The 12,113-nt window shown below is 40.5% G+C and overlaps 1 protein-coding gene across 1 annotated transcript; it reads right to left on the bottom strand.

Moving 5' to 3' along the window:
• Nucleotides 1-9,370: 9,370 nt before the first annotated feature.
• LOC128781127 (olfactory receptor 10A3-like) lies at nt 9,371-10,790 on the bottom strand. Its single transcript, XM_053925785.1, has one exon. It carries the CDS (start codon nt 10,380-10,382, stop codon nt 9,438-9,440), a length of 945 nt encoding a protein of 314 aa, XP_053781760.1. The 5' UTR covers nt 10,383-10,790; the 3' UTR covers nt 9,371-9,437.
• Nucleotides 10,791-12,113: the final 1,323 nt, after the last annotated feature.

The following is a 12,113-nucleotide window of genomic DNA, read 5'->3' as shown; positions in this document are numbered from 1 at the left end:
TTCCCATACTGTTGGTTCTCTTTGTAACTTGGTGCTGTTTTCTTTAGCCATGAGAAGCTTTTTATTTTGATGAGGTCCCATTTGTTTATTCTTTCCTTTATGTCCCTTGCTTTAGGGGACATGTCTGTGAGGATGTTGCTGCGTGAAATGTCTGAGATTTTCCTTCCAATGTTTTCCTCTAGGACTTTTATGGTGTTACAACATATATTTAAGTCTTTTATCCATCTTGAGTTTATTTTTGTGTATGGCGTAAGTTGGTGATCGAGTTTCATATTTTTGCACGTAGCTGTCCAACTCCCAACACCATCTGTTGAAGAGGCTGTTTTTGCTCCATTTTATGCTCCTGCTTCCTTTGTCAAATATTGATTGACCGTAAAGACTTGAGTTTATTTCTGGGCTCTCTGTTCTGTTCCATTGGTCTATGTACCTGTTTTTATGCCAGTACCAGACTGTTTTGATTACCGTGGCCTTGTAATACAGTTTGATATCAGGTATTGTGATCCCTCCTGCTTTGTTCTTTCTCAAAATTGCTGCAGCTATTCGGGGTCGTTTATGGTTCCATATGAATTTCTGAAATGTTTGTTCTATATCTGTGAAATATGTCATGGATACTCTAATAGGGATTGCGTTGAATCTATAAATTGCTATGGGTAGTATGGCCATTTTGATGATGTTAATTCTTCCAATCGATGAGCATGGTACATGCTTCCATTTGTTTGTGTCTTCCTTAATTTCTTTCTTCAGTGTTGTGTAGTTTTCTGAGTACAGGTCTTTTACCTCCTTGGTTAGGTTTATTCCTAGGTACTTTATTTTTCTTGTTGCTCTATCAAATGGGATTTTTTCCCTGATTTCTGTTTCTGCAGTTTCGTTGTTGGTATACAGGAATGCGTTTGATTTCTGAGTATTGACTTTGTATCCAGCTGTTTTGCCAAATTCATTTATTAGGTCGAGTAGTTTTTTGGTGGAGTCTATAGGATTTTCCATGGACACTATCATGTCATCTGCAAACAGTGACAGTTTCATTTCCTCCTTTCCAATTTGGATGCCTTTTATTTCTTTTTTCTTGTCTGATTGCTGTGGCTAGGACTTCCAATACTATGTTGAACAGGAGTGGTGAGAGAGGGCATCCTTGTCTTGTTCCTGATCTTAGTGGGAAAGCTCTAAGTTTTTCTCCATTGAGTATGATGTTGGCTGTAGGTCTCTCATATATGACCTTTATGATGTTGAGGAATGCTCCCTTTATTACCACTTTGCTGAGTGTTTTTATCAGAAATGGGTGCTGTATCTTATCAAATGCTTTTTCCGCATCTATTGATATGATCATGTGATTTTTGTCTTTGCTGTTGTTGATGTGATGTATTATGTTTATTGATTTGCGAATATTGTACCATCCTTGCATCCCTGGGATGAATCCCACTTGGTCATGGTGTGTGACCTTTTTAATGTATTGCTGGATGCGGTTTGCCAATATTTTGTTGAGAATTTTAGCGTCTATGTTCATTAGCGATATTGGCCTGAAGTTTTCTTTCTTCTTTGTGTCTCTATCTGGTTTTGGGATTAGGATGATGCTGGCTTCATAAAAAGAGTTTGGGAGTCTTCCATCAGTTTGGATTTTTTCAAATAGTCTGTGAAGGACAGGGGTTATCTCTTCCTTAAATGCTTTGTAGAATTCTCCTGTGAAACCATCTGGTCCAGGGCTTTTGTGTGTTGGGAGTTTTTTGATTACTGCTTCAATTTCGTCTGCTGTTATTGGTCTGTTGAGGTTTTCTGCTTCTTCTTCATTCAGTATTGGAAGATTATATTTTTCTAGAAATGTGTCCATTTCACCTAGGTTTTCAAATTTCTTGGCATACGGTTCTTCGTAGTAATTTCTTACAATCCTTTGTATTTCTGTGGTATCAGTTGTAATCTCTCCTCTTTCATTTCTAATTGTGTTTATTTGGATCCTCTCTCTTTTTGTCTTGATGAGCCTACTTAAAGGCTTGTCGATTTTGTTTATCTTTTCGAAGAACCAGCTACTGGATTCATTAATCCTTTGAATTGTGCTTTTAGTCTCTATGTCATTTAACTCTGCTCTGATCTTGGTTATTTCCTTCCTTCTGCTTGCTCTAGGCTGTCTTTGTTGTTGTTCCTCGAGTTCTTGTAGGCGTAGGGTTAGGTTGTTTGTTTGAAATGTTTCTGTCTTTTTAAGGTAGGCCTGTATTGCTATGAACTTCCCTCTCAGGACTGCCTTTGCTGTGTCCCATAGGTTTTGGGTTGTTGTTAGTTCATTTTCATTTGTTTCCAGAAGGTTTTTGATTTCTTCCCTAATCTCGCTCTTGACCCATTCATTGTTTAATAGCATGCTATTCAGTCTCCATTATTTTGAGTGTTTTGGGTTTTTTCCTTTGGGGTTGGTTTCTAGTTTCAGACCCTTGTGGTCAGAGAAAATGCTTGCTATGATTTCAATTTTCTTGAATTTGTTGAGGGTTGCTTTGTATCCTATCATGTGGTATATCTTTGAAAAAGTTCCATGTACACTTGAAAAGAATGTGTATTTTGCTTCTTTGGGATGAAAAGCTCTATATATATCAGTTAAGTCCATTTCCTCTAGGGTATTGTTAAGTGACACAATATCCTTCTTGATATTTTGTTTGGAAGACCTGTCCATTTTTGACAGTGGGGTGTTAAAGTCCCCTAGTATAATTGTGTTGCTGTCAATATCTTTCTTGAAGTCCTCCAAGATTTTCTTTATGTATTTGGGTGCTCCTTTGTTGGGTGCATATATATTTACAATGTTTATGTCTTCTTGGTGGATTCTTCCTTTGAGTATTATGAAGTGACCTTCTGGGTCTCTCTTTGTGGCCCTTCTTTTGCAGTCTATTTTGTCTGCTGTGAGTATTGCTACCCCTGCTTTTTTTTTTTTCCTGTCCATTTGCTTGGAAAATTTGTCTCCAGCCCTTCACTTTCAGTGTGTGTAGGGCTTTTGTCCTGAGATGGGTCTCTTGTAGGTAGCATATGTGTGGGTCATGTTTTCTTATCCATTCAGCTATTCTATGTCTTTTGATTGGAGCATTTAATCCATTTACATTTAAGGTTATTATCGATAGGTAGTTATTCATTGCCATTTCTTCCTACCTGTGTTCCTCTCTCTTTCTCTTTTCCTTCCTTTCTTTAAGCAATCCCTTTAGCATCTCTTGCAGAGCTGGTTTGGTGGAAGTGTATTCTTTTAGACTTCTTTTGTCTGGGAAACTCTTTATTTGGCCTTCTATCTTGATTGAGAGCCTTGCTGGGTAAAGTAGCTTTGATTGCAGGCCTCTGGTTCTCATTACTTGGAATATTTTTTGCCATTCTCTTCTGGCTTGGAGCGTTTCCATTGAGAAGTCAGTTGCTAACCTTATTGGGGCTCCCTTGTATGTTACTTCCTGTTCTCCCTTGCTGCCTTTAAGATCCTCTCTTTGTCTTGGAATTTTGCCATTTTAATTATGATGTGTCTTGCAGTGGGTCTCTTTGGGTTCCTCTTGCTTGGGACTCTCTGTGTTTCCTGGATTTGGGTGACTTTTTCTCTCATCAGATTAGGGAAATTTTCCATCATTACTTTTTCAAACAGGTTTTCTATCCCTTGCTCTTCTTCTTCTCCTTCTGGTATTCCTATTATATGGATATTGTTACGTTTCATGTTGTCCTGCATTTCCCTTAATCCCTCTTCATTCTTTCTGGGCCTCTTTTCCTTTTCTTGCTCTTTCTGGGTGTTTTTTTCTACTTTGTCCTCCAGCTCGCTGATCCAATCCTCTGCTTCATCAAGTCTGCTTTTGATTCCTCCTACTGTGTTCTTCAATTCAGAAATTGTATTCTTCATTTCCTCTTGGCCCTTCTTGATAGTTTCTATTTCCTTTTTCATGTTGATATAGTTTGCAGTGAGTTCATTGTAGTTTCCCTGTAGTTTCTGGTAGTTCTCTGTGAGCTCAGTGAGCTTACTGATAACCATTGCTTTGAACTCAGTATCTGATAGTTCACTTGCCTCTTTTTCAGTTAGCATTCTTTCTGAGGCTTCCTCCTTTCCTTTCATTTGGGGATTGTTTCTTTGTCTTCCCATCGTTTCTGAGACTCTTCTTGTTAGCCTCTCTTTCTTAAATTGATCTATTCTGACTCCCTGGGTTTATGGTATGAACTTCTATGGTAGAATGCCAATGGGATTCAGTGGTGCTGTCTCCTTAATCTCCTGTGCTCACTGGTCTTGAGCTGATGTTTATGGGTCTAACACGGTCTAACTCTGGTCTTTTCAGCACTCCAGGTTTAATTGTCTCACCTGTGGGAAAAAGAGAAAGGGATGGGGGGGGGGAGGAGAAGGGAAGGAGGGAAAAAGGGAATAGAAAAGGAAAGGAAGGAAGGAAGAAGGAATAAAGAAAGATCAGAGGCAAGATAAGAAAGAATTTTAACAAAAATTAAAACAAAACAATAAATAAAAGAAGTCAGGAAGAAGGAATAAAAAAGGTAAACGATGGAAGGAAGGAGGAATAAAAGAAGAAAGAAGGACAGAAAGGAAGAAGGAATTCAGGGGGAAAGGAGGAAAAAAAAAAAGTCTTCTGCTGGCTTTAAACCAGTCATGTTAGTTCTGCTGGTCTTCCTGTCTGTGAAATGGGAGGGGGTGGTTGGAAGGATTCGTTTCACTTTTCTCCCTTCCTGAGCCACACTCTTTGCTGTTGTTCAGCCTGCAGTCCAGTTCCTCAGGGTCCTTCCGCTCCCCACTAGGCCTTTAGTTCACCAGTTGTGCCATCCTTGAGTTGCACCAATTAGGGGCAACTCACACTCCCCCTTCTTGCTCTTTGCTGTCTTAGATGCTAGGGGCTCTAGGTGCTGCTATAGGGCAGTTCAGCCCCCTACTGGGTCTAGTCTTTCTGGGGAATGCAGTCTCCCCTAGCTCTGCAGCTCCCCTCTGCTGGGTGTTCTGCCTTCTTCCTAGAGAGCCAGTAGGCTCTGCAGGGCTCTGTGCGCAGGGGCTAGGTAGGAGTTGTTCAGAACCTGTGCTTTTAGGTGTGGTTGCTCACAGGCAGCCAGGCCGTTGATCAGCGGATCCGCCGCTTTGGGCCTGTGCCTGGGGCAGCTAGCCTCTGCTCCCGGTGTGCACCCACCCAAGGTTTCAGGTATGGGCGCCCAGCCGGAGTTTCAGTTGTGGGCCCCCAGTCCGCTAATCTGAGTGTGTGCAACCAGGCTTCAGGTGAGCACTGGGGCTGCTTATCCCGCATTCATAGTCCAGGGGCTGAGGGGGGAGGGGCGCCAGAGGTGGCTGCTGTGGAGAGTTCTCTAACTAGCCGCTGAATGCCTCTATTTTCTCTTTTTCTTTTTGAGAAATTCTTCTTATTCAAGTCCCACTGGTCCAAACAAGCACCTGGCTGCTCACGCAGCCCAGCCTGGCTCTCTCCCAAGAATCCTGCAGCAGACCCTGCGCCCGGACTGAGGTTTCAGCCGCCATGGTCCCCATGCAGGTCCAAGGGACATTATTGTCCTTAAGCACTCTTCTTACCGTCAGATCTTTCAATGTCCTCTATCTTTGGTCTCCGATCTTCATATATGCTGGAATACTGTTGGCTGTTTGCTCTGTTCCTCAAAACAGCTAGGTGTTTCACTGGTGCTGAGGGGAAGTGGACTCCCCGCCCACCTATCTCACCGCCATCTTCCCCGTACTACCGAAAGTATAGTCTTAATAACTAAAATCTTATTGTTTTAAAAAGTAAAAGCAATAAAACATTCTCAAGTGAGTGTTAAAAAAATTGTCACCTTTACTATAGCTAACACTCTGATGCAAATTACATTCTTCTCTCATTGGATAATTGCCATAATCTCCAAATTTCTCTTTCTTTCCTTCCTTTCGCATGCTCAAAATACTTCCATAGCACACTATCCTTTTCACTATCGAAGCCAAACTCAAAATATGTAGATTGAACATCCATTTCCCCGAAACTCTATGGGCTCTCTGGGCTCCTCTTTGGTACAATACATCCCCTGGTTCACTCCTGTTCAGGCATGCGACTGCTTTGCTCTTTCTCACCTCCAGCAGCCATGATCCCATCTCACAGCTACTGCCTATGTTTTTTCCCTGAACACGGACTGCGCTCTCAGAAAACTCTAACTCCCTTATGTTCCTTTGCCCAAGGAGCATCTTCTCCATGAGATCCTCCCAAATCAACCTCTTTAAAATGGGACCCCAACCACAACATTGCTGCCCTCATTTACGCTTCCTCCACAGCACTCCTCAGTGTAGATACATCTAAATCATAAGGGTATGGAAAGGCTAAACATAAGAAGAAGGAAAATGACACTCCAAAATAATACAGACTCTAAAGGAAATTTATGTAGTTATATTATAATGAGAAAACATTCAATTCTCCAGGAAGATATAACAATTCTAAACCTGCAGGCGTCCAATAATATAGCTGAAAATATACCCAGAAGTTATTGACTGAATCACACAGAAACATAGGAGTGTCGACCACAGTGCCATACTGTGACTTGCCTCTTTAGTTGGTAGAAGTAAACAAATCAGTAAGGAGAAAGAACATACTCCCATTGCAACTTAGTCTATAACACATATAGAGAACATTGGGTCAGAAACATGGAAGAAAGCACATCACTTTTAATCACATGCAGAACGTTATTAAAAATCTGATGGCATCTTAGGTCACTAATTTAGCGATAAAGACTTTCAGGAATGGCGACTGAGAATTATGTAACTGTGGCAGAAAGTGTACCAGCCAGTGCAACGATTCAGGCCTTGATCAATGGCCAGAAAGGTGGGAAAGGATGCAGGTTGATAAGTCAAAGCATAATGGAAATATATAGCCATTATACTGTTGCACTGATTCCTGCAGAGAGTTCACCACAGCGCTGAGTGCAATCAGTGAACCACTGAACATGAAGTGTGAGAGCCAAAAATATTTCAGTGGTTCACAAGCACCCTCAAGTCTTGCAATGACCAGGCAGAAAAAGCTGAAGTTCGAGTTCCATGAATGAGGGTCAAAGGTAGTTCAGTGCTTAATCGAGGAAGTTCTATTATGCCAGGTTGAAACCGAGGTTGGGAAAATCTAAAGATTTGACACATATGATGGGAAGTCTGGATGGGTGTCTCCAGTGATTTTCACTCCCAAGAATCTCTGAACCTTCTGAAAGTGCGGAAGTGGCCAGTGTGTCCCGTTAAGAGCAGGAAAACTATAGGAAAGCTACCACATTAAGAACCTTCACCTCCACTCCTGGACACCAGGACTATATACAGGATTAAGTCACAACAAAACCCACCCAGGGACACACTGGGCCTGATAAGGAAAAAAGGAACTGTGTCACCAAGCAGCCTGGACCTGTCAAATATCAAGCAGGCAACTGCTACAAGATGCGCAGTTTAATAGAGGGCTGTGAAGAAAGGACAGAGAGTTCAGAGGGAGAGTAATTTGGGAGAAGAAGATGGGGATGGGGGCGTCAAGAATGGTTGCCTTAAGGAAAGACACTTTGAGGATGTCTAAGGAAAGAAAAGCAATTAATCAGCGGAAATACTGTGAAAAACATATCAGATGGTGAGAAGGGCATGTTTTGACATAATTTAAGCCAGGGGAGACATCATAAGTTTTACATTTTAAAGTTCACTTTTTTATTGTCCATGTTGCTTGTGGTTGGAAGCAGTTGTGTCAGCCTCAGAGCCATGAAGGCGTGATGTCAGGTATCCGTCCTATCAGCTGCTATGAAACTAAAGCTGGTGTTGCCAGAACGGCTGCTCTTTAGTGGACAATCACGACATTTACTTATGAGTTTTGTCAACCTCATAACTAAATGGAGAAGCATCGTGACTTTGAAATCGTCACGTGAGCAACCTTGCCAGTTCAGCGTCTGTTCCTCACCTGGGCTAGGGACAGAGGCATGGTGTGGATGGCTTCTGTGACCTGCCAAATTCAGTGAACCTCCAAGGAACTTGGAATTCCTCAAGGACAGACACTTGTTTCCCCAGGGACAGTGCCATTAAGTCACCCCTAACAAAACTTGTCTAATCAATGAAGGGATAAACAAATGAAAGAAAGAACAAAAGTCAAAATGAAGTTCTATGTCTGTCTTGGGATTTAGACTTTGGCAGGTTTTTTCCCCCTCGATGGGCCTTCTTTATATGATCCCTCTAAGGGCTATGAGGACATTTCAGGCACCAAGGGACAGAATCTGATTAAAGGACTTCCAAATGCTTGTTCAATGCCCTACTATAAAGAGTATATTACATTCAAATATTACCCAAACTGGTTTCAACATTTTGATGATGAAATTTCCTTTCATAGAAATCTAATCAGCTTTGCATCTTTACTTCCCATTTGTGGCAAAGGCAGTAGTAATTAAAGGATTGTTTTTCCCAAAAATGAGTAACAGTGGGAATAGTGCTTTACCCCTTTGTTATCATCCCTGGGGCAGACACTAAGAGCAGTAGAAGCTCGTGTGCTATGGATTCAATAAAACGGCCCCTCCCTGTGTATAAATACCAACATAAAATTGGGGGCAAAAATTAAATGTTTCAAATGTTGCTGGGTGAGAAATTATTTCATTTTTTCACTCATGTGATGGTTAATGACATGACTCAAGGCCATGGAAAACATGCACAAGTAATTAATCACTTAGTTTCCCATAATAAAGAAATGAATCGACCTGTGTTTATAAAGAAAGTATCATAGCATTGGGGAGCCTACAAAGGGACATTTAACAAAAGTCTCAACAAAGAGTGGTCTATGGCTGAAAGATATACAGACACCATCAAGTGAGATATCAAGGAACTATCCTGTAGTTTCTGGTAACCAACCTTGTGATGAGTATCTAAAAAACACCAAAGATTTTTGTTTTGAACAATAACATGTGTGAGTCCAGGATGTAGAACTAGTGTGGTCTTCCCAAAATGACTATACTTATTTAGTCATTCATGGAACAGGTTCTAACTCCAGAAATAAAGATTTCCTCAACTTGTTGGTCTCTTGAAACTCTACCCTATTCAAGGGCCTTCAGGTCCATCTGGAGTTACAATCATTTGGAAGAGTAATTCTACAGTAGCTATTAAATGTATAAGTGCATGCACTCCATCCAATTAGGCCAACTTTGAGGAACCTGTCATACAGAAATAAAACAACAGTATCAGGACATTTGAAACGATGTGTTTGTTGGAGCTTCATCTTGGTGACAATAATTCAGTAATGACCTGGATGATCATAATAGAGGAATTCATAAAGAATTGTTTTATATGTTATAGAAACTTATATACCCCTGTGAAATGAGTGACAACAGTACACGATCAAAAGGGAGCCCTGATAGATTATTGGACTTCAAAAACTCAACCAATGAAACACACTCAAGCTAAGAAATGCAAACTTTCCCAACATTTATTAAAATTAAAACAGTTCAGTCAGACAATGACCAAATGAATATTTCATGGCTTCCCAGCACAGTCAGAGAGTGTGTACGTCTACTTGTCTTCGCCATAATTTCATCAAAGCTCTTTTCATCTCACTGTTTCGCAAGCTGTAGATCAGTGGATTCAGCAGAGGTGTAAGAAGTGAGTAAGCCAAGGACATCAGTTTCTTGGTTTCTGGGGAGTAGCCAGATTTGGGTTGTAAATAGGTCATACTGGCTGTGCCATAGAAGAGGGTAACTGATGTGAGATGGGAAGCACAGGTGGAAAAGGCCTTCTGCCTCCCAGTGGTTGATGGCATCTTCAGGATGGCAGAGAGGATTCGAATGTAAGACAAGAGTATCAAAAAGAAAGGAACCATGACGGCCAAAACAGTGCCAGTGACTGCATAGATTTCAAACAAAAACGTGTCTTCACATGCAAGCTCTAGCACTGCTGGGGTTTCACAAGAGATATGATTAATTTCATTGGGGCCACAGAATGGAAAGCTAAACACCCAGGATGTCTGCACAGTAGCCACCATGATTCCAGAGACCCATGAGAACATTACTAATTTCATGAAAACACTTTTGTTCATAATCATTGGGTAGCTCAGAGGATGACAGATTGCAGCAAATCTGTCATAAGCCATTGTCCCCAGGAGAAAGCATTCAGTCACACCAAAAAGAAGAATGAAATACATTTGTGCAAAACAACTCACAAATGAAATTGACGATTTCTCAGTGGAGAGAACCACCAGCATTTCAGGCATAATGACTGCACTGAAACTCACTTCCACCACAGACAAGTTCAGGAGGAATAGGTACATGGGAACGTGGAGGCTCTGTTCCAGGGAGATGATGACTATGATCATGGCATTTCCTATCAGGGTCACCAGGTAAACAACCAAGAACACCCCAAAGAGCTGCTCTTGCAGTTCGGGAAAGTTTGCAAAGCCCAGGAGGATGAACTCAACCACAGAACTTTGATTTTGCCGTTTCATTTCAGTAGTAGAGCACGTTTCTCATTTATGGACATACTATTCGAGTTACGAAGTCATTGTCCAACCCCAGAGTCAGTGTCTACACTTACCCCAGGTATATTTGGCAGATGATGTAAAAAAGAACTCTCCTGGACAGGGACTCAGTGTGGCAACTTGGAGAATGGCCAGTTACTCAGATTAATGAATCTTTCAAATAGAAAGGAGGAAGTAAAGATTACTGCCTCAGAAATCTTGTCTGTGAAGTACAAATATGTCAGAATTCTTTTGCACCTTTTACATTATGTAGTTTGAAATTACACATAGCCTTAAAACAAAATAAGTGTTTTATAACTTACATTCCATCTTCATGCCATTTCTATGAGTATCATTCATTTTTCTCAAGTTGAAGTAATATAAAATGTAAGACTACAAAAGAATAAATATAAAAATTGGACAAATGCAAAAAAATACCCACAAAATAACAACTTAATAGTTCAAAGTTACATCAAAGTTGTTTTATACTTATTGCAAATACTTATCATGCTCAAAATAGATGTGTGTGACAAAGCTGAATATGAAAATGCCACAGGAACTCACAAAGGGGGTTCTACTTCAGATATGCCTATCTTAAGTGATCTGTAAATAATGTGAATTGCCTCTGGGATTATTAGTTTATCCATAGACTGGTCATAGCCAATTACATTAAGATTGGACTACATGGGAATTTTAAGAGCCAGTTTTCTCTGGCTCATACATGTGACCATGATGATTTAAGAAAAGTCCAATATAGGTCATTCTGAAAACATTTTCATTGTTTCCACTCTCTCCTTCTCTTCCTCCTTTCTCTCCTCCAATTTGCCTTCTCATGAAGAAGTTCGCTTCATCATCAACTATTCAAGACACACTGATTAAGCAACTAGCGTTTTCTAGGCTCAGTAATCTCAGGCACACATTTGATCTTACAACTCATCGAGACCAAAAGTACAACATATACTAGTGAGGCATTCCACCCTTCCCTCACTACCCTCTAACTGCTCACATGATACCTTGCTCTATTTTCTCCAGTACCACCAAATGACATCATACCTATAAATATGTAGTTAACATATAACTGTAAATTTATTGACATCTATAGGTTAAATAGGATAATTTATATATAACTAAATGTATTTTTATATATAGTAATATAAAATCTAACTATATCATTAAAACATAAATTCCAGGACTCAATGATTATTTTTGTTCTTTGCTACACTTACAATGTCTAACACAGTCCCTGACCCATAATAAATGCTAGATCAATATTTGATGAATAAGGGGAAAAATGAGGAAAATCCATAATCTTAACTAGAGTGTCTTTAAAAAAGTGAAGCCAGCACTCAGAACTTTCGACAAGCACAAGGAATAACAAGTGTGTTAGACATTCCAAAGAGGATGAGATAAATTCTGAATAAGTTGTGGGGTGGGGAGGGGTGAATAACCATAACCATAGATGTCATCAGTGGATGTCATTTTGCTGGAAGCAGAAAGTCAAAAGGAGGGATGAGCTGCACAGGTAGAGGTACCAGATGACACATTACTCTTACAATAGAGGCCTACTGTCCTTTGTGTGATGTTTTCCAAACCAGCAAACACACCCTGGGAGGTGAGAAACCCAGAACACAGTAAGGACAAAGTAAGCTGAAGTCATTTAATGTTTTCTGAGTGCAGAGCATTACCACATTAGCAGGCAGAAGAAGGCAGGCTGGTTTA

Source organism: Desmodus rotundus, chromosome 5 (assembly GCF_022682495.2).
Source record: "Desmodus rotundus isolate HL8 chromosome 5, HLdesRot8A.1, whole genome shotgun sequence".
Taxonomy (NCBI): Eukaryota; Metazoa; Chordata; class Mammalia; order Chiroptera; family Phyllostomidae; genus Desmodus; species Desmodus rotundus.
This window is presented reverse-complemented; position numbering and strand designations above follow the sequence as displayed.